We start from the raw sequence: 21174 nt of genomic DNA, 5'->3' as shown, positions 1-21174 counted from the left end.
ATATACATTTTCCTTTCTACACCTTTATTTCTCCTTGTATCTTAAGGAAGTTATGATCATAACTAGAGGTGGGGAGAATTAGGGTTGAAGAGATATGTAAAAAGCATACTCACTCTGATATGCAGACAATTCATTCTCATTCATACTCCCTCTCCTCTCCCCCCCATCTCCCCCTCCTCCCCCCCATCTCCCCCTCCTCCCCCCTCCCCCCCCTTTTCTCCAGTCTCAGGTCCTGGAAGCAAGATCGTCAGCTCGGTTCAGTTACACACCGAGCTGGGTTGTCACAGGACTTCTCTGTTTCGTTGCTTTTTTACAGTAAGACAGAACTGATACTCCTTCCTTTCATCTCTCTTGTTCAACTCCTAAACAGGTCTGTTACACAGATAAATCAGATAGTGCTGGTCACGTTTCTCTGGGAAAGAGCAACAACAAGCTACACTTGATTTTTTTTTTTTCAATATAGCCTTGCAGTGAGTCAGGTCACGAGGAGCAGTATGCCACCGTCCAGCTAGTGTTACGGAGCTCGGCCCTCTGCCTTTGCATGGCTGCCGTCTTAACTTATGGACATTTACTAAGGGATATGTGTCTCCTTCGCTACCTGTAGTGAGACCAATCCAACATACCGTGCCTTATTATAACCCCTCCTTTGCTACAACAGTCACTTAGCTTATATTTAAGAGGTATCTAGCATGTACTGGGCTCTCATGTTTTAGTATCACACACACACATACACACACACACATACACACACACATACACACACATACACACACACACATACACACACACACATACACACATACACACACACACATACACACACACATACACACACACACATACACACACACATACACACACACACATACACACACACATACACATACACACACACATACACACACACATACACACACACATACACACACACACATACACACACACATACACACACACACATACACACACACATACACACACACACATACACACACACACATACACACACACATACACACACACACACACACACACACACACACACACACACACACACAGAGGAGTGTGTGTGCAGAGGCAGTAAGAACAAAAAATAAAACCAGGAAGGAAGGAGGTAGAGTAGGAATAGGAATGCTATTTTGAAGTGGTTTTGAAGTGGTCTCTCTGAATAGCTGACATTTGTACAGAACTGCGGAAGAGAGCCTCAGTGATATCTGGGTAAATGGAATTCTGGGTAAAGGAATGCAGATGGCAGAGTTTCAAAATGAGTAAAGAAAACTCAAATAATGGTCAGCAGAGAAGCTGTGCCAAGAAGCAGACAGAGACGGTAAATATGAATCTAGGACTCACAAGCAAAACACCTTAGGAAGGTTTCAGTATGAAGGAAGTCCCTGAGAAGGTACGGGAGGAAATGGCAGTATCCAGCCTAGGAGACTGTCTTTACTCTAGAGAGAAAAGAGCAAAGACCGGGGTCAGAGAGATCAGCTGAGAATGTGCCAGGAAGGCCCAGGTGGTAGACAGCCCTGCTCTAAGTGGAGAGACTGGTGAGGAGTGGTGCAGGATGTGGACATTGTGATGTGGGTTTAAAATAAACCCAGAAGGATTTCCTGGCAAAGTGAACATAAGAAAGATCAAGAATATTCCAAGACCATGGCGGGTTGGATCACATCTGTTAACAGGGAATCTGTTTAGGGCACGGGCGGGAAGTTGGACTTGTGAAGAATGAAGATTCAGAATTCACAGCAGGGCAAGTTCACTTAGGTGCCCACGAACTACCCCAGAGGGACTACTGAGGAGGACACAGTACAGACCCTGAAAATACAACTCTAGCAATCATAAACATTTAAAGTGCAGAATTGGAAGTCACAGGAACAAATGTTTGAAAGTGAAGGCTACGGGTGCAGTTGACCAGACAACGCTGGAGAAACCAAGTACAGCTAACTGAAATGGCTGTTGGGTTCAGTCATATGAAGCTCGGTAGGGCCTTGGCAAGAATGCCTCAGGACAGCCCTGAGCTCCAGCTGTCTTATGTGAGGACCTGTTGTAGCCATCCCTTCAGCTGTGCTCTAAATCTGATGAAAATAAAGTTGGTGTCTTTTACTTATTTTTATCTTTTGTTGTTGTTGTTTGTTGTTTCGAGACAGGGTTTCTCTGTGTAGCCTTGGCTGTCCTGGACTCACTTGGTAAACCAGGGTGGCCTCGAACTCACATCGATCCACCTGCCTCTGCCTCCCTAGTGCTGGGATTAAAGGCGTGTGCCACCACGCCTGGCTACTTATTTTTATCTTATGTGCATTGATGTTGTGCCTGTGTGAGGGTGTTAGGTCTTGGAATTACAGACAGTTGTGAGCTGCCATGTGAGTGCTGGAATTGAACCTGGATCCTCGGCAAGAGTAGTCAGTGGTCTAAACCACTGAGCCACCTCTCCAGCTCCAAGCTGAAGCCATTTTTTAGTCACCCTGTAAGTGTTCGAATAAGAATTTGTAGAATGTTACAATTGACTTACATTGCTGACAGTATGAGGTTTCCCTTGAGGTTGTACAGTACTTGGGACTTAGTGGTGATTTTTAAGGCCACAACAAAGGAATCTGTAAATTCATCAAAGGCCACTATTTTATTGTGATTTCTTTTTGAGGTAGGGTCTCTATTTAGTCCTGGCTCTCTTGGAACTTGATATGTAGTCTAGACTGGCCTCCAACTCACAGATATCCTTCTGCCTCTGCCTCCCAAGTGCTGGGATTAAAGGTGTGCGCTGCCATAGCTGGTGCTTATTATGATAAATACTGAATTTCATATTGTATGTGTTTGAAGACTACGAGGTAAACATGTAGAGGAAATATCTGAGAACCTGAGGTTTAGAAGCATGCATGTTGTAATTACTACTTCACATAAGAAGAATGAACTTAGAGATAAATTGTAGGCGGAAATAGAGTGTGCCTGTATGTTCTGCATGCATTATTTTATTTGTATTTTGAGTTGGTCTGCTATGTAACCCATTCTGGCCTTGAACTGGCCATCTACCAGCCTCTGCTTTCTGAGTGCCATGATTACAGGATTACAGTTTAGTGTCTAGAAAACTGCTCTTGTACATTGAGCACATTTCCTGTGTCTGCTCACACAATTAGGCAATGGTGTTGATTTTAGGAAAGGTAAGGTCTGTGATTACCTATTTATTCATAGGCATTCAGATCTTCCTTTGCCTAACTCCTAGAATCAAAATAAATACTATCAAAAGGCAACCTTCCCCACTCCCACCCCTACTCCTGCCTCAGATCTCAAATGTATAGTTAGTAAATTGCTTCCTTGGTGTGAAGAATCACTCCCACCACCCCATAAGCTTTAATGTAGCTTCCCAGTGGCACCTATATTGCCTTGGGTATATGCATTAAAAATTTGGCTCAGCCAGAAACTAGATAGAAAAAAAAAAAAACATTGGCTGTACACAGCCACACATCCAGTGGAGTCATAGTTACAAGTGGACAGGAGGCCAGGCACACGGAGGACTGGAATAGACTCACGAGGAAATAGCGACGTCTGAAATAGAGGCTCGCCCTGTTTGAGATTCTCACTAGAGTGACTCAATTTTTATTTCCAAAGAACCTGAGACCTCAGTGATCCTGTTGTGTTAAATATATACATGATGACAATGGTGACTAAATGCTGGCCTCCCGAGGGGAAAAAACATCACTGAGAAAAAAGAAATGGGAAATTTCCAGAACTTTATATTTTTATTATATCGTATGTTCACTAAGCAAATGATCTTCCCAGGGAAAGGGGGAGTTTGGTCTGTGAATAACTAACGTTTGTAACAAAAAGGGAAACCTGACATATAGTTGAAAAACCAAGGTCCCCCAAGCTTTAATTATCACTGGAGCTGCAGGTCCTGAACAATGCAACAGATTCCTGCTCTGTACTCAGAGGCCTTCCTCTGCCCTTTGACCAGGAAAAGGAAAGTCACATGGACTAGGGCCAAAGGTGAAAGGGGACTAATTGGCTGTTATTTGATTTTGGACTCAAGGGCCTGGATGCTGACTTGACCTTCCAGCTTCTCCATAAGTAATGTTAACTGAAAAAAAACAGTAATAATGTATGTGCTCTAGGCCACCGCCTCGGCTTCCCCCTCAGAATGCTTGGCAACAGAAGCGTCATGTTTAGAGTAGTCTCAGAGAACCTGGAGGGCAAATGGCCGCAGGTGAGCAGCCATGGGTGAAGGTGTGGGGAGAAGGGCTCAGATGTGAGCAGCTGGAGGTGGAGGCATCTGATGCACTGGGGGGCCACAGACTGGGGAGAAGGCAGAGACAGGACAGTGCTCTCTCAGCGCCAGGGGGCACGGGCTGAGGAGCTGGAGATAAGATTGCCAATGACAATGACATAACTGCAGAGCTCTTAGTAGGCGAGAGGATCTACTTTTCTAAAATGTGAGCAGACCTCCTGCTTAAAAGAGCAATATAGCACCAAGTTAACATCAGGCAGTCGGTTTGCTGCTTCCAGCCTGGAACTCAAAAGCCAAAACACTTAGAATCAGTCTCCGAAATAACAACAAGAACAACAAAAGAATGATGTCTTGCTCTCAATTTGCTTTTACTCATTAGAGTGACCTAAACTCCCCTAAGGGGTTTGAGTTCCGCCTTGCCTATCTCCCTCACTAGGGGCAGTTACCCCACAGCAAGGGGTAGCATGCTTATCTGTGACCTAGGGGTTACCACCCTACCCCCTGTTGGGCTGCAGTAGCTATTTCTAGTTTCTCTCTATTTCTAGTCCAAAGTCCGCATCCCACACACACATGAACTTTGTCTTCTATTTGCCAAGAAATGGCAGAGTCTAATTTTCCAGTCCAGTGGCTATTTGGTGTGTCCTCTTTCCATCAGATCCTGAATGTTGTTTTTCCTTCCAGGAAGGTAATGGTGATCTGCATAGAAGACTATTTCTAGGAAGCTATTCGTTCTCATTCATCCTCCAAGGCCTCATCTAAGCGGGGGAGGGGCTGCACCAGCAGGGCTAGTGGTGGCTGCATCCTTGTGTCAAGGAAGAGTCTCCTGAAAACCAGTCTTAACCTTTTCTTCTTTTTCCTTCTCTTACTTTTGTTGTTGTTGTCTTTGTTCTTTAGATTGGGCCTCACCCTATAGCTTGCTACATAATCCATACTACCCTTGAACTCACTGCCATCCTCCTGCCTCAGCCTCTGGAGTGTCAAAAATACAGGCACGAACCATCATATTTTGACGTTTTCTTCTTGAATCTGAAAATCACATGGGGAACTTCCCATAAGGCCATTTGTGTGTGCTGAGAGCTGAACTCCTACGCCTCCCCACCTAGAAGCCACTCACTGGACCACATCAGCTCCCCTTCCCCTAGTGGAAATCCTTTCCATGTAAATGATGAAGCCAAGAGTCGGGCTTCATGCTTTCCTTCACAGAGGAATAATGTCCAGCTACAAGACTGAAATCCTTTCTAACATTTCCACCTTTATTCCATCTGGAAGTTCAAGGTAGTCACTCAGCTTTATTCTTTTCCTAAGGACTAGCCAGTTGTCTCAAATGACATTTATTTCCATGCCTTATTGCATAATCCAGTCATAGTCTTATTTGGATCCACATCTGTTCCTGCAATAGACCAGGAGCTGTAAACCCTGTAGCTAAGCCAACTCACAGTGTCTTCCCTGATGCTCTTTGGTGCTAGATCCTTCATGGTTTTTTTTCAGATTGTTTTTTATTCATCCAGACAAATGGTTTTTGTTTTTCTTGTTGTTTGTCTTTGTTAATAAATTCCAAAAGATTTCTGTTCATGTTCTTGTTGTTGTGTGAGGCCATGATGAACATTTTTAGTTAGTTTCAGGGAAAACTGACATATTAACCTGCATTCTCAGCCAAGATCATAGCACACTTTTCTTTATTTTTTAATCTTTACATTTTTATTCTTATTGTATGTGTATGGGTGGCTGGCCTGCAAATAAGTCTGTGTACCACTTGCTTCTCTAGCACAGAAGAGGGTGTCAGATCCCTTAGAACTGTAGTTACAGGCAACTGTGAAAGGCCATGTGGGTGCTAGGTATCAACCGTGGTCCTCTGGCTGCTCTTAACTGTCATGCATCTCTTTCTAGCTCCTATGTCTCTCCTTACTTACGGAATATTGATTGGCTGTGGAAGGATTGTAGGCATTGTCCCTGGTGAAGGCAATCTTGGTGGGTCTTGCCTGAGGCTTGCTGCTTGGAAACACCACAGATACCCCACTGAGATGGGCAGTGTTGAAGACTGGGAGGAACCATCCTGGGTCCTGAATTCAGGAAACAGACGGGAGACTCCAGCCAGGCTATTGTGTTTCTAATCGAACATCAGTGGGAGGAGGGATCCCTGGAGTGAAACCAGCCATTGTGCCCTTGAGAGAGGTGCAGGCAGAGAGGAGAGGAGAAGGCTGCAAGTTCTGAGCACGAGCCCAGGGAAAGGACCAGCCTACAGGCTGGATCAGCATGCAGGCCAGAGACACCTAGGGATCCATCCCGTGGAACAGATACCAGAAGATTTATTCTTGTTTCCCTTTAACCTTTATTCCCTCTTGTATAGGATAGTTGGGTTGTACAATAAAGTCTTAATTGTTAAGAAACAGAGTCAACAAGTGGCACCCAATGTGGGGCCCAAGGCAAGACCTGCCAAGATTGCCTTCACCTGGGGTGTTGCCTACAATCCTTCCACAATTGGTAGTCAGTCACTGACTCTTAGTAATAAGAATTAGTTTCTCCTCTAGACACAATTTTGGTATTAATCCTGCTGTTACAAGCAACTTCAGAAAAGTATAGTAACTTCATATTTGGTCACTGAAGCCACTTGACACTAGAATAATGTTTGGGTATATTTCTGAGTACTGCGTTGAGATTGTTAATGCCTAAAATCATATGTGGGGGATGATTTTGAACTGCCAATGTGGAAGTGATGAGTTGAGGGAAAAAGTTGCTTAGACCACTTTAAATACTCAAAAATCATGAGTGACTGAAACCTGGCTATCAAGAAGTCATTTGTTTAAAACAAGTGCCATTATTCTTAAGCAGAAGGGAGGGGTGGTGGCGATAATGTTCTCTTGGTTACATAGCTCCAGCACATCTGAAAATTGCAGGCATAAAACTCCTGGCTGTAGCCTCAGCTGTAGGCCAGAAGCCTATTGTAATGTTGACAAGACAACAAAGCAGAATGATACATGCCAAGTTATTTGGCAAACTCAAGGAGGAGGCCACTATGCTTGCTTTCCTTTTCCATTGTTCACCTAACACTATGCCAGATAGAGCTGATGCCTAAGTATTTATTGAAGGAACAAATGGAGTTGTCAAGAATTTAGTGTGTGTGTGTGTGTGTGTGTGTGTGTGTGTGTGTGTGTGTGTGTGTGTGTTCTTTTGATAATACCCAGGGTCTTGCCCATGCTAGGCAAGCACTCAATCACTAAGCTACATCCCCAGGTGTATATGCATTTTTTTTAAAGATTAAAAACTTGAGGATTCTTGCTGCTAACCTGTCTGATCATTTCCTCTTTCCACTTCCACCTTGACTGTTTTCAGTCAAGAAAGAGTGAACCTTTGCTTTCCTTCCCACCAGCCTTCTTGACTAAACACTCTGACCGTTTGCTGTTGGCCTGGAGTAAGGGCTACCTGGTTATAACTAAGTTTGGGGATGACAGGTCTTGCTCTGTCTCCTCATAGTGGGTGGGTTAGATACTAGAATAAGTTTATCAAGGCCAGAATGAAGCAATGCAAAGCGTTGGTGTGTGTGTATATGTGTTTATGTGTGGTGCACATGTGTGCATGTATCTGCATGTGTGGTGGCCAGATGTTGAATCTGGTGTCTCCCTCTGTCGCTCTCCACCTTGGTCTTTTTTCCCCCCCTGTTGTTGTTTTTTGGAAGGAGGTCACAAGGTCTCTCTCTGAACCTGGGGCTCACCAATTTGTCCAGGCTGGCTTGTGGGCAAGTCACTAGTATAACCAGCACTAGGGTTATAGGTGCTTGCTGGCTCCATCCCTAGCCTTATAAGTAATGGTAGATTCGAACTCAGGTTCTCATGCTTATGCATCAGGGCTTTTCTGACTAAACAATCCTAGACCCTGAATCAATATCAATCTCTCTCTCTCTCTCTCTCTCTCTCTCTCTCTCTCTCTCTCTCTCTCTCTCTCCCTCCCTCCCTCCCTCCCTCCCTCCCTCCCTCCCTCTCTCCCTCCCTCCCTCCCTCTTAGAAATTAAACTTAGACTCAGGTCCCCATGAAAGTTAGGCAAAATTTGTGCCTCTGAGCCATACCTCCTAAATCCTTTCCCATTTAAAAAACAATATTACCCACAGTGGGGAGTATAGAGAGTGGGAGATACCTATCCAGGTAATCAAAGGAAAGTCGTGGTAGGTATTAAGAGTTGGAATAGAAAACTAAGGTATTAGAGACCAGAGAGCATCCAATATAGCCAAGAAACTTGCTGTCAGAGGTTGGGCTTTTAAGTGCCCTCACAGATAAATGGCCTGGCAGTCTGAGCTCATTTCAGGGTTCCAAGTGCATGGGCATAATGGAGAGTGATGGCCTCGAGAGGCAGACAACAGCTTTTGGGAGCTATTGCACCTGAGACGGATTAAAGATGTGACAGTCCCAAGGAGCAGAGAGGCCAGGAACAGATTCAAAAGCCATTTCAGAAATAACATTAATGGGAACAAATGGCTGTATAGCCCTGAGCCCTGGATTCTAGAGGTGTCAGTCAAGGTAAAGGAGAAGGCACAAATGAAAGAAATTCAAACAATAGAGAATCTGGTATCCAAAGATCATGAAAGTCCTGATAATACAAATGATGGCCTCTGTGGATCCTATGGGAAGTTGACAATATAAGATGCATTATAATTATTAGTCATGGCAACTTGGTAAGAATGCCATTTTTTTTTTTTAGAATTTCCCTCATTTTAAACAACACTGAAAAATGATTACCCCAGGATCACACAGCAGCTTGGGGCATAGCTGATAATAAGAATTCAGGACTTTAAGCTCCAGGATGCATCAGAGATATCTAGATAAACAGAACCAACAGGATTGGTACTTACTCCTCTGTTCTCTCTCTCTCTCTCTCTCTCTCTCTCTCTCTCTCTCTCTCTCTCTCTCTCTCTCTCTCTCTCTCCCTCTCTCCCTATCTATATCTGTGTTTGTTTCTTTTAGTTTATATCTTAACCCTGGCTATCACACAAATAATTGAGACTCTTTTATATTTGTTTATAAAGCTTTACAACACAAATGTGAGCAGTTTAAGTCTATTTTTAACTCTCTACGTTATCCTGACTCCATCTTTGCCAAAGTCACCAAGTTAATTGCTTTTTAGTTCTTTCTTTGCTCCAGCTGAACCCTCTTCATGTCTCCTGCACCTCTGCCTGTGAATTCTCTACCTTTTGAATTCTGTACCTCCTCTTCTAACTCCTCCTCCCCTACCTGACAGGAAGTCCAGTCCTATTCCCTCCCCTGCTCTGCAACTGGCTGTAAGTTGCTTAATTGGCACTCGGGGATAACTGAGTAGCAGAGTTTATACAACATTAAAACCAGTAAGTCTCAGAATAAGGCTTGCAAACAGATATAGGGGATACAGAAATCAGCATTTGAATTACACAGTAACCTTATGCCTACACCTCTCGTTACCCTTAGGCTCTGCACCCACAGATTCAACCAACTAAACACAGAAAAGATCTGAAAAACAAGCACACACACACACACACACACACACACACACACACACACACACACACACACACAAAACATATTTAATTTTTCTCTTGCTATTTTGTAAACAGTATAATATAACCATTTGTATTCTGTTAGATAGTTTAAGCATCTACAGATGTATTTAGAGTATAGAAAAGGTGTATATAAAAGTCTGGAGAGATGGCTTAGTGAGTAAAGGTGTCTGCCACCAAACCCTATGACCTGAGTTCAGTCCTCAGGATTTAAATGGTAGAAAGAGAGCTACCAAGTACCCCAAGTTGCTCTCTGACTTTTACATTTGTGCTATGACCCACAACACATACAAAGAAATTAAATGATAATCCTTATTTAGAGAGGATGTATGTAAGTTGTATGCAAGTACTATGTCATTTTATATAAGAGACTTTGGATTCAGGAAAGGTCCTGGAGCTAATCCTTCTTTAATTCTTCACCAAAGGATGACTTTATGCATAAATGTAAGCTTTACTATGGGGATTTGCTCTTGTGGTTTCCAGAGGCTGAGAAGCCTCATGATGTACCACCTGCTTAGTTGGAAGATCCGAGAGCCAGTTAAATAATTTCAGTGTGGGTATGAAGACAGAGCTATGTCCTGGGGCAGCAGAAGATGAGTGTCTCAGCTCACGGCCAGGAAGCAAATCTAAGCTCCTTCTCTCTTTGTATTCAACCCTGGTTGGGGATGGAATGAAGCCTGCCCACATGGCTGAACATGACCTTCTCTTCTCGTTCCTGATTCAAAATCTGATCTCATTGAGAAATGACCCAAAAGACACCCTCAGGAACAAGTGTTTCATCAGCTCTTGGGTGCGCCTTAGCTCGGCCAAGGTGATACATGAATTTAGTTAACACATTTATCTCTCCTGGTATTCAACTCAGGTCTTCAGTTCCACTTTTATGGTTCAAACACCCCTCCCAAAATGTAAATATTTATGATACTAAAACAAAAGAGTTTTCAATCATAAATCCTTCCAGACACAGGTAGGTGGAAAATAGATAAGCGAGCGTATGGATTCTGTTCAAACACTTAGTGAACTGACTTTGTTACATCCTAGCTCAGAAAATGACAAACCACCAATCTGTTTCTTATTCTTCCTTTCCCATCTCTGCTTTTCTATGCTGGTTTGAATGAGAAGAGGCCCCCACCCCCTGGTGTATTTGACCAGTTGGGTCCACTGCTGCTGGTACTGTTTGGAGTTTGGCTTATGGTACCTTCATAATATGGACCCTTGCAGGAGGAAGCAGCCCTGGGGGGCCTGAGCGCTCTCTCTCTCTCTCTCCCTCCCTCTCTCTCTCTCTCTCCCTCCCCTTCTCTCTCTCTTCCTCCCCCTCTCTCTCCCTCCCTCCCTCCCTCCCTCTCCCTCTCCCTCTCTCTCTCTCTCTTCCTCTCCTCTCTCTCTCTCTCTCTCTCTCTCTCTCTCTCTCTCTCTCTCTCTCTCTCTCTCTCTCTCTCTCTCTCTCTCCCTCTCTCTCTTCAAAGCTCCCCAATGCTTCCTGCTCCTGGTGCCAGGCTTCCTGGTGCCTTTACCACCCCTGTAGACTATTTGCCTATAGAACAGTAAAACTAAAAGAAGCTCATTCTTCTTTCTCCTTCCTTCCTTCCTTTCCTTGTTTTGTTTTGTGTTTTAAACAGTGTCTCACTAGTCTCACTTTATAAGTCTGTCTGTGGTCACGGTGTTTATTACAGCCACAGAAAAGTAGCAAATACATCTTTCTCTCCCTCCCTCCCTCCTTCTGTCCCTCCATCCCTCCCTTTCTTTGTTCCATCTTTCTTTTTAATCCCCCCCCCCCAGCAAACATTTATGGGGAGCTAATGACATGTTACCTCACTCTTGGCTCCTAGAGGTTAGAAAAAAACCAAGGTTCTCTAGCAATGAGAATAGGAGGATTCCAACGCGGTTGGAGCCGGTTAGAGAAAAGCAAATGTTGAAAGGCACATGAGTCCTGAAGGGCCAGGACTGGGGCTTCAGGATAAGAAGGAAGGAAGACCTTCCCAGTCCAGATAGAAGCATGGCTGGGGGCAGGGAAGAGGGGGAGTCAGGGCATGTGCTGCCTCATGACAGGAGGTCAGAGGAGCAAGGAGGATAACAGCACAATAGAGGCCGTGTGACGAAGATCGGTCTCTACCCCTCCACATGGATCTAGCACATGGGGTCTGTGAACTTGAGAGTCAAGTAACAACCTTTGGCAGGCTGAAAGAAAGCCAGCTTTTAGAAGGCATATTATCTGAAATTGGCTGAAAACACTGTCCTACTTAGAATAAAGGAGCAAATCTCTCCTTTGGTGATGGAAAGATCTGGAGCCTTGAGTAAAGCTTCACAGAAGTGGGGGAAGATGGGTTTTCCTCTAATATTTTAACTGTTCCTGGAGTTGTCTTCCCCTCATCTTTTTTTTAATTCCATTCATTTTCCTGCAGAGTTCACAATTTTATATTTATTTATGTCTGAATAAAATTTCACTTTGTGTTTGTACCACACTGAATTCATTCATCAGTTGATGGGCCTCTAGTCTGGTCCGTTTCTTGGCTATTGTGAATAGAGTAGTGATAAACATGGATTTGGCTTTGAGTTGTTTGGTATGCACATAACTAGGTTATATAGCAAATCTTTTTTTATTTTATTTTATATGTATGAATGTTTGCATACACACAGACACAGACACACAGACACACAGACACACACACACACACACACACCACTTGTATCCTTAATGCCAGTTGAGGCTGAAGAGGGCGTTAGCTGCCCTGAAACTGGAGTTACAGATAGTTGTGAGCTGCCATGTGGGTGCTGAGGACCAAACCTGGATCCTCTACAAGAGGAGCAAGTACACTGAACCACTGAGTCATCATTCCATCCCTCATATGACACTTCTGTTTTTTAGCTTTTCAGGAAACCGTCACACTAATTTTCTAATGGCTGTCTCAGTGTTCACTCCCACCAGCAGTGTATAAGGATTGCTCTTTCCCCACATCATTTTTTTCTCTTGATGATAGGTACTCTGGCTGGGATGAGATAGACTCTCAGAGCAGCTTTAATTTGGATTTCCCTGATGGCTAAGGATATTGAACACTTTAAAAATTGTTATTGGCTGGGCATGGTGGTGCACACATTTCATCGCAGCACTCAGGAGGCAGAAGCAGGTGAATCTCTGTGAGTTTATATTTCTCCTCCTCCTTGTCCTCCTCCTCTTCCTCCTCCTTTTGAAACAAGGTTTCTCTGTGTAGTCTTGGCTGCCCTGACCTTGCTTTGTAGACCAGGCTGGCCTTGAACTCACAGCAATACGCCTGCCTCTGCCTCCCGAGTACTAGGATTAAAGGTGTGTGCCACCACACCAGGCTCATATTTCTTCTTTAACAACTGTTCCATTCATCAGCTTTTTTTAAAAAAAAATTGAATTCATTGTTTTCTTGTTCCATTTTTTGAGGTCTTTGTACCTTCTATTAATCCTCTATCAGGTGTATAGCTGGCAAAGATTTCCTCCTGCCGTGTAGGTTGTCATTGCACAATGCTGCATAGAAGCCTTTTAATTTTATGAGGTTCTATTTGGTGATTGTTAACCTCATTCCATGAGCTGCTAGAACCTTACTCAAAAATCCCTTCCTTCTGCCTGTATCTTTAAGTGTTTCCTCTACTTTTTCCTTTGGTGGTTTCACAGTTTCAAGTCCTGTGTTAAGTTCTTCAATGTATTTGAACTTGATTTTTGTGCAGGGTAAGAGGGAAGGATCTAATTTCATTCTTTTACATGTGGATATTCAGTTTTCTAAACATAACTATTGTTTTTTAAAAATTAACTGTATTACCTGTAGGCCCTGCTAGCAATCAATCAAGACACAGACACTTATTATATTTTAAAATAGCCTTAGTTAACCTGGGGCAGGGCAGATATCAATCTTTTAAATTACCTCTCATAGTGGGGCAGACATGGGATCCCTGTCTCAATCCCATGCCATCTGTTTTTAATAACTTTTATCAAATTACCTCCCATTCATAATCTCAAATACTTGTTAATGTTTTTTATCTACATAACTTGTTAAAGAGGCTATCTTTTCTCTAATTATTTTTGGAGATACAAATAATTTAGTATCTAAAAATAATTATATTTAGAATCTTTGTAAAAAGTCAGGTGGCTAGAACTCTGCATTTATATATGGATCATTTATTCTGTTTATTGATTTACATGTCTCTTTTTGGGGCAAATGCCATGATATTTATGACATTATTGTTCTGCAGAATAACCTGAAATTGTGTATGGTGATATCCCCAGGGTTATTCTTTTCAGAATTGCCTTATTCTGTTGGCATGATGTTCTTGTGGACTGTGTTCAGTTTATCCTTCTTCATTCAAATGCTGACTCTTCTACCTCACTATCTGTATAATCCGGGACATTGTATTGTGATGTTTATTCTAAGTGTCTCCTGTCTCAAGTTTGTGTAACATGTCTCCATTTGTTCTCTGTATTGCCAATAAAACCAACTAGCCAATGCTGATCAATAACAGAAAATAGGGTGGGGCATCCTGATCTAGTGAGGGGAGGAGAAAGAGGAGGAAAGAGAAGATGGCGTCATGAGGAGAGACCGGGAAACATTAAGAGAAATGAGCCAGGCTTAGGAGATGATTTACAAGCATGTATAATGTGGGAAATCTAATGGGAAGAAACTATACTAGCATGGAGGTTTAAGATGGAGTAATTATTGCGCAGCATCGTGCTATAGGCTAATTAAATGGATCCTGGTCTCTATTTGGTTATTTGAGTATAAAGCTGGTTAAGAAGTAACCATGGATAATTACTAAAATAATAATTCTACATCAGATATTAATAATCATTCAACAATTACCTGAGGTCTTTTTTAGTTCCAAATGAATTTTAAAATTTCTATTTCTTTGAAGAATAGCGTATAAGAGTTTTTATGGGGATTGCATTGGATCTATAGATTCCTTATGGTAAAGTAAACATTTTATAATACTGAGTCCTTAAATCTGTGGTTATGTAAAACTCAACATTTTCCCCTTTGTATTCACTTACTTATCTTTGAGACAGGATCTTACTGGGTAGCCTTGCCTGCCTGCTCTACCTCCTAAGTGCTGAGATGAAAAGTGTGTCCCATCATACTAGGCTAAAACCAGGTATTCTTAACCTCTTAGGGTCTTCCCCTCTCTTCAGAGGGTCTTCTTAAGGATCCAATGATGCCACATTTTCACTAAAAGGTTGCCTTGTTAATTTGACCAAGTGCTCAATTACAGTCAGATTTACAGAATAGATTTAGTGTTTTTTAATTCAAAGTTTTTTTTTTTACTTTAAAATTCATATTTTTGCTGTTTGTTTTATCCGGTGTAATTGCTTTGTGAATAAAGGAACAAAAACTTCACATTACAAGAATGGTTAGAATAGTTTCATCTCATCAGGATGCTGTGTCTGTCCCTTTGTTAAGCATGTTTATTCACAAACGCCCTTTCCTTGCTTATTTCCGCAGTGACAGGAGAGAGGATCGTGTCTCTAGGCACTGGGGATCCAGCTTCTAACCCAAGTGCTGAGTTCATCGTCCTGTATTTACCTTAGTCCACTCATGCCCTTTGGGCTGCTTCTGCTTCATTTTTAAAAGAAGGAGATTAGATGGATTCCTGGCAGAGTCCTCTGTGGCATCTGTGGCCGGTGTTTCCTTGTCATTTTAGAAGAGGAAATAGTTCTGAGGCTATCATTTTAAATCAGTGTCTACTGCGAGAGTAGCACTGCAGACATGCAAAATGGCTGAGGAGGTGACAGGCTGGAAGAGGAGACTGAACTCCTGTAACTGGGCTAGCTAGCTGCTAGGGTCTTTCCAACTGGGAAGTCTGTGACTCACTCAGGCGGAGCTCCGTTGTAATCTCATAGGTCTTAGTCAGATTTCAAAGGGGCTCATTTGTTTGATCATTTTTGGTCCTAATAGGAACAACACAGTCTCATGAGGAGGTTATGTATTTATTAATTTTTTCATGCCCCACAGAGAGAGGAACTAAGAGCAAGTGTGCAGCCATGGGTCACTCTGCCAGCTGGAGTCAGAAGGCCTCTCTGGCCCTCGCTCTCTCTCCTCAGTGCTACAGTGTTCCCAAGCTCAATAAATATTAACTGCTGAAGAAGGTGACCTAACACAAAGCTGCATTTTATCACAGTCTGACAGATGAGTAATCCTCGGTGATAAATTCCTTCTCTGCAAAGTCCAAAGTGTTTGGTTGAGCAGTTTGGGGTCATTTGTTAAGTCAAAAAAGGTTAGGGGACATGATGTTTACAACTTTTCTCAAATCCAAAGTCAGAAATTCTGGAGAGAATATTTTGCTTTTTCTTTTAAATGTACGAAGGTTACAAAGGTACAATAACAAATGCAATAAATACAATACATTCTTTTTGAGCTAAAATGCATTAACTAAAAATCTTCAAACTTTGGCCAGTATTATGGATAGTTTATAGTTACATATGTAAGTATATATACATGTGTGAAGTGTTATTCACATGCTTACGGAAAAGATCAACGGCCACACATCACTCCTTACTTATTTAAAAATCCATATTGGTATGTAAATATTTAGTATTAAAGTACCTTATTATTTTATGGAAGTCTCACAGAGGCATAAGAGAGGTCTAGGGTTCAGGCCACACTCTGGAACCTTTCAGTTAATAGTTGTCAGCTGCTGCTGATCATACAGAGTTGTCATTGTCACTTACATGTGTCTATAGTCGCCTCCCTACTCATCTGCTCCAGCAAGTGCCTACTGGCATCTGTCTATGAAAGATGACTGATCTTTTGAGTTTGTATTTCAGTTTCTCATGTGCTGATAATGTCCTTATATTTCTTAATAAAAGCTATACTTGCCTGTGGGTAGGGCTTTCTTGTAATCCCATTAGTAGGGAAACTAAGGCAAGAGGGTTGTTTTAAGTCTGAGGTCAGCATGAGCAATAGAATGAAATTCTTAGCTCCAAAAATAAAAACGAAAACAAACAAAACAAAACCCCGGACTAAACTAAAACCCAAAATGACACCTCCGTATTGAAAATTGTTCTTTATATCCTTAAATGTTTTCCTATATCAAAATTCCTATTTCTGTTGGTTTTTCCTTTTGAAACAAGTTCTCACTCTGTAGCTCAGGCTCCCTGGGTGGAGCCTTCTGAGTCTCACTTGTGTGAGAGGACCCAATCTCGTAGCTCTGTGTCTGTGTGTATGTTTTCATGTTCGCCTACATTTCCATCCTACTGTGGTTATAATTGGGTCTGTGAGAGTTGTCAGTGGTATTCTACACGAAGTACTCAGCACAGTGCTGGGCACTAAGGATGTCCGTAGCTGTTGGCTAGTTATCAGTGAATGGTGTGGAAACCCCATCTGGAAGAATGAGAATGCTGCCATTCAGAGGAGATCCTCCTAAGCGTCAAGGCCTACTACCTTCCCTTCCCTCCCTCTGACCCCTGCCTTTCATCCTCAGTCTCTCTGGCTGCTGCCTGCCTGCCTCCCTTCCCTCCCTCTGACCCCTGTCTTCCATCCCTCAGTCTCTCTGGCTGCTGCCTGCCTGCCTCCCTTCCCTCCCTCTGACCCCTGCCTTTCATCCTCAGTCTCTCTGGCTGCTGCCTGCCTGCCTCCCTTCCCTCCCTCTGACCCCTGCCTTTCATCCTCAGTCTCTCTGGCTGTTGCCTGCCTGCCTCCCTTCCCTCCCTCTGACCCCTGCCTTCCTTTCCTCTCTATCACTCCTTCCTGCCTTCTCTCCTTTGCTGGAGTTCTTTCTCTGGACCATGCTTACATGGCATTGCTTCATTGCTTCATGGGTTGCTTTTGAAAGGTATTTAACCTCGCATCCAACCACTAGTCTGACCAGACGCATATTCCAATATTTATTAATGTATATAGAACTTTGAAGATACTCTATCAACACAATAAAAGATCTATAAGGCAAGATCTTTGCTATCTGATTCACTTACATGTTGCAGAGACCTCAGACAGTATACCACACACACTACACACGCATTATGTATTCATCATTATCACCATCGTGTGTGTGTGTGTGTGTGTGTGTGTGTGTGTGTGTGTTTCTCCTTCTTCTGGAGCTTAGTAACTGGTGGTATTATTTTCAATCTTAAGTAGTTATCAAAAAAGATTTTATTTCTTATCTTTAGATTATTTTTCTCTTTAGTCATTTCAGTTATCCAAAACCACTTTTAATAATGTTAGATTTCCCAAATTTTATTTATCTGTGTGAATTTTCTCACATAAACTCTATCACTTTACTTCCTTTGCTTTCTCTTCAAGGTAACCAAGTTGGCCTCAGTGTGACTGTGGCTCCTTAGTAGTCCCTTGGATCTTTTTTATTTTTATTTTCCAAGAACTGTCTTGTGTTTTCCAACTGCAACTTTTTCATTTCCCTTTTCAAGGCAGGGTGTCATTATGTAGCCCAGGTACTCACTCTGTAGGCCAGGCTGGCCTCAGACTCATGGTTCTTCTGCCTCAGCCTCTGGAGTGCTGGAATTAAAGGCTTGAACCACTACCCCAGGTCGAGGAGAACCTTTCAGTGCAAACTGTAATTGTTTAAGACTGCAACTATCCGGAGGCAGACGCAAGCACATCGCTGTGAGTTCCAGGCCAGCCTGGTTTACAAAGCGGGTCCAGGATAGCCAAGGCTACACAGAGAAACCTTGTATCAAAAAACGAACAAACAACAACAAAAAGAGTGCAGCTAGTCATAAGTAAGTCCTCTGGCCCTAGTTAGCATTTTATAGTATTGACTTTAACATTCATTTCTTCAGTGAGCTAATGATACATGTATTGGGAACTTGATTATCACTTGTGAGTTGACTGATTTAGAAAATGGGGATGTAGAATTAGCCATGGGGAGAGGGGGTGCTGGGAGGGATAAGAAATCTGGGGGGGGCATCTCTGGGACAGGGGGGGCTCCTGCGAGTCTATAGAGGTAACCCTAGCCAAGACTCCTAGTACGGAGCAGAGTATGGAGCCTGAAGTCAACACCTCCTGTGGCTACACAGGACTTCCAGTGGAGGGAGGGAGACACCAACCCCCCCATAAAACCTTTCAACCCAGAATTTGTCCTGCCTCCAAGAAGTGTAAGAATAAAGATGGAGCAGAGATTGAGGGAATGGCCAACCAATGACTGCCCTAACTTGAGACCCACCCATGGGAGAATGTCAACCCCTGACACTATTAACGATACGCTGCTGTGCTTGCAGACAGGAGCCTAGCATAACTGCCTTCTGAGAGGCTTCATCCAGCAGCTGATGGAAGGAGATGCAGAGAGCCACAGCCAAACAGCAGGCCGAGTTCAAGGAGTCTTGTAGAAGGATGGGAGGAAGGATTGAGGGAGCCGGAGGGATGAAGGACTCCACGAGAAGACCTACAGAGTGAGCTAAACTGGGTCCATGGGGCTCACAGAGACTCAGCTGCCAACCAAAGAGCATGCATGGGCTGGACCCTGCACGTATGTAACAGATGTGCAATTTGTTCTTCATGTGGGTCCCCTAACAATTGCAATGGGGGTTGTCTCTGACTCTGTTATCTGCCTTTGGATCCCTTTTCCCCTAGCTAGGCTGCCTTGTCTGGCCTCAGTGGGAGAGGAAAGGATTAGTCTTCCTGAAATGAGCCAGGATGGTTTGGTACTCATGGGGGGGGCGGGTGAGGGATGTGTAAGGGTGGGACTGGAAAGAGATGAGAGAGGGGCTGTAAAGTGATTAAATAAATTAATTAATAAAGGGGGGGGGAAAGAGAAAGAAAATCATAGTTTTCTTCCTTGCTTGAATTATCTCAGTTTCTTCAGGTCATGTTGCTGTATTTGAAGCTTTCACTTTATATTGTTGTTTTGTTTTTTTTTAAAGATTTTTAAAAAATATTATTATGTATACAGCGCTCTGCCTACATGTACAGAAGAGGGCATCAGATCACATTATAGATGGTTATGAGCCTCCATGTGGTTGCTGGGGATTGAACTCATGACCTCTGGAAGAGCAGTCAGTGCTCTTAACCGCTGAGCCATCTCTCCAGCCCTATATTGTTTTTTTTTCTCACAAATCTGGTGTCTCTTGTTTATCCCTATGAATGAACTGAAATTAAGTAGACAATTTGATAGAAATAGCTTTGTGGATTCTTCTTTAATTGTTTAGATCTGTTTTTATCCTTAAATAGAATTACTAACAGGAACCCTATCCAAGATGGTGGGACTTGGTGACTGGATAATGCTCCTAAAAGGGCCTGCTGTGGACACAAAAGCTCATCTCAATGAAGAGCAGAATAGAACAGCAACCGAGGAAGGCAGTGTGAGGACAGCGTGCTCCAAGGTAGACAGATAGTAGTCTCAGGCTCTAGTCCTTGACACATAGAATACACCTCTTCCTACCATACATACCAATATACATATTTTTTGTTTGTTTTGTTTTTTCAAGACAGGAGTTCTCTGTGTAGTCTTGGCTGTCCTGGACTGGCTTTTGTAGACCAGGCTGGCCTCAAACTCACAGCGACCTGCCTGCAGAGTGTTGGGATTAAAGGCATGCACCACCACTCTCAGCTTGAATCTACATTATATGTATATATGTGAGGTGTGTGTGTGTTGGCGTGTTCCTCTATGCTCTCCACTTTATCCTTTGAGATAAGCTCTCTCCCTGGCTAGCCAGGCAGCTTCCTGTCTCCATCCCTGAGTGCTGGGATTCCAGGTCGTGTGCCTCTCACACGGGTACTGGAGCCTGGAAGCCAAGTGCTCATGCTTGCACAGCAAGAACTCTGCTGACTGACTCTCCAGCCCTGTTATGCATTTGAAGGCTCCAAGTAAAAAGAAACGCGAAAGATGTAGAAATGACTGCACTTGGTACATGTGCAGAATGTCCACACTGTTCCCAATAAACACATACAGTTGTTACCTGTCAATTAAAAAGCGCAGACAAGCAGGCAGCTGAGGCAGCTCTGGAGGAGGTGGAGAGGCAGGTTCAGCTTGTTGGACTGTTTTCCTCTGAGTTTATCATAAAGATTTGGGAATTTCTTCCTGTCTTCTCTTAGGTCACAAGACCCTTGAAGGCACCTTCTCTGAGCTGACTGCTGGCTTTCTAAAGGACACTGCCCTGGCTTTTGTCCTGAGGGCAAAGTCTCATCTGCCTTGCTATGTTTACACCTGTCTCACGAAAGGGGCCCAGATGTCCCAAGGCACAGAACCCAGCTCAGTAATGAGGCTACCGATAATTGCCACACAGCCCATCACAGCATTGTTGACAGAGTGGGGAGCCTTTCTGGCTCCCCAGGGAAGGCACGTGCTCAATCTTGTGCCCTGGCCGGCAGCTTCTTCTGTGCTTGTTCATCCAACTCATCTCTCCATCCAAGCACTTGGAATTGTTCAGAACCTTTTCAACGCTTCCTCTGTGCTGATGTCACTGTCTCTTCTTCCTGATTGGTATTATCATTTTGTTTTCTTTAGGAATATTTTCTTGGCCAGTGAGATGGCTCAGTGGGT

The 21174-nt window shown here is 43.3% G+C and overlaps 1 protein-coding gene across 2 annotated transcripts in view; it reads left to right on the top strand.

Moving 5' to 3' along the window:
• LOC311597616 (uncharacterized protein) overlaps window positions 1-21174 on the top strand; it is a 73153-nt gene that overhangs the window by 25340 nt on the left and 26639 nt on the right. Inside the window, exons 2-3 of one of the 2 annotated variants that reach the window (XM_084781884.1) lie at window positions 18914-19161; window positions 19863-20014. In XM_084781884.1, the coding sequence (XP_084638010.1) occupies window positions 19140-19161; window positions 19863-20014 (174 nt within the window). In that variant the 5' untranslated portion in view covers window positions 18914-19139. The remainder of the gene's footprint in view (window positions 1-18913; window positions 19162-19862; window positions 20015-21174) is intronic. The other variant, XR_014779279.1, reaches the window with a different exon arrangement.

Source organism: Acomys minous, assembly GCF_964271855.1.
Source record: "Acomys minous genome assembly, chromosome: 5".
Lineage (NCBI taxonomy): Eukaryota > Metazoa > Chordata > Mammalia > Rodentia > Muridae > Acomys > Acomys minous.
The sequence above is the reverse complement of the archived record's forward strand: the minus strand, read 5'-3'. Positions and strand labels throughout refer to the sequence as shown.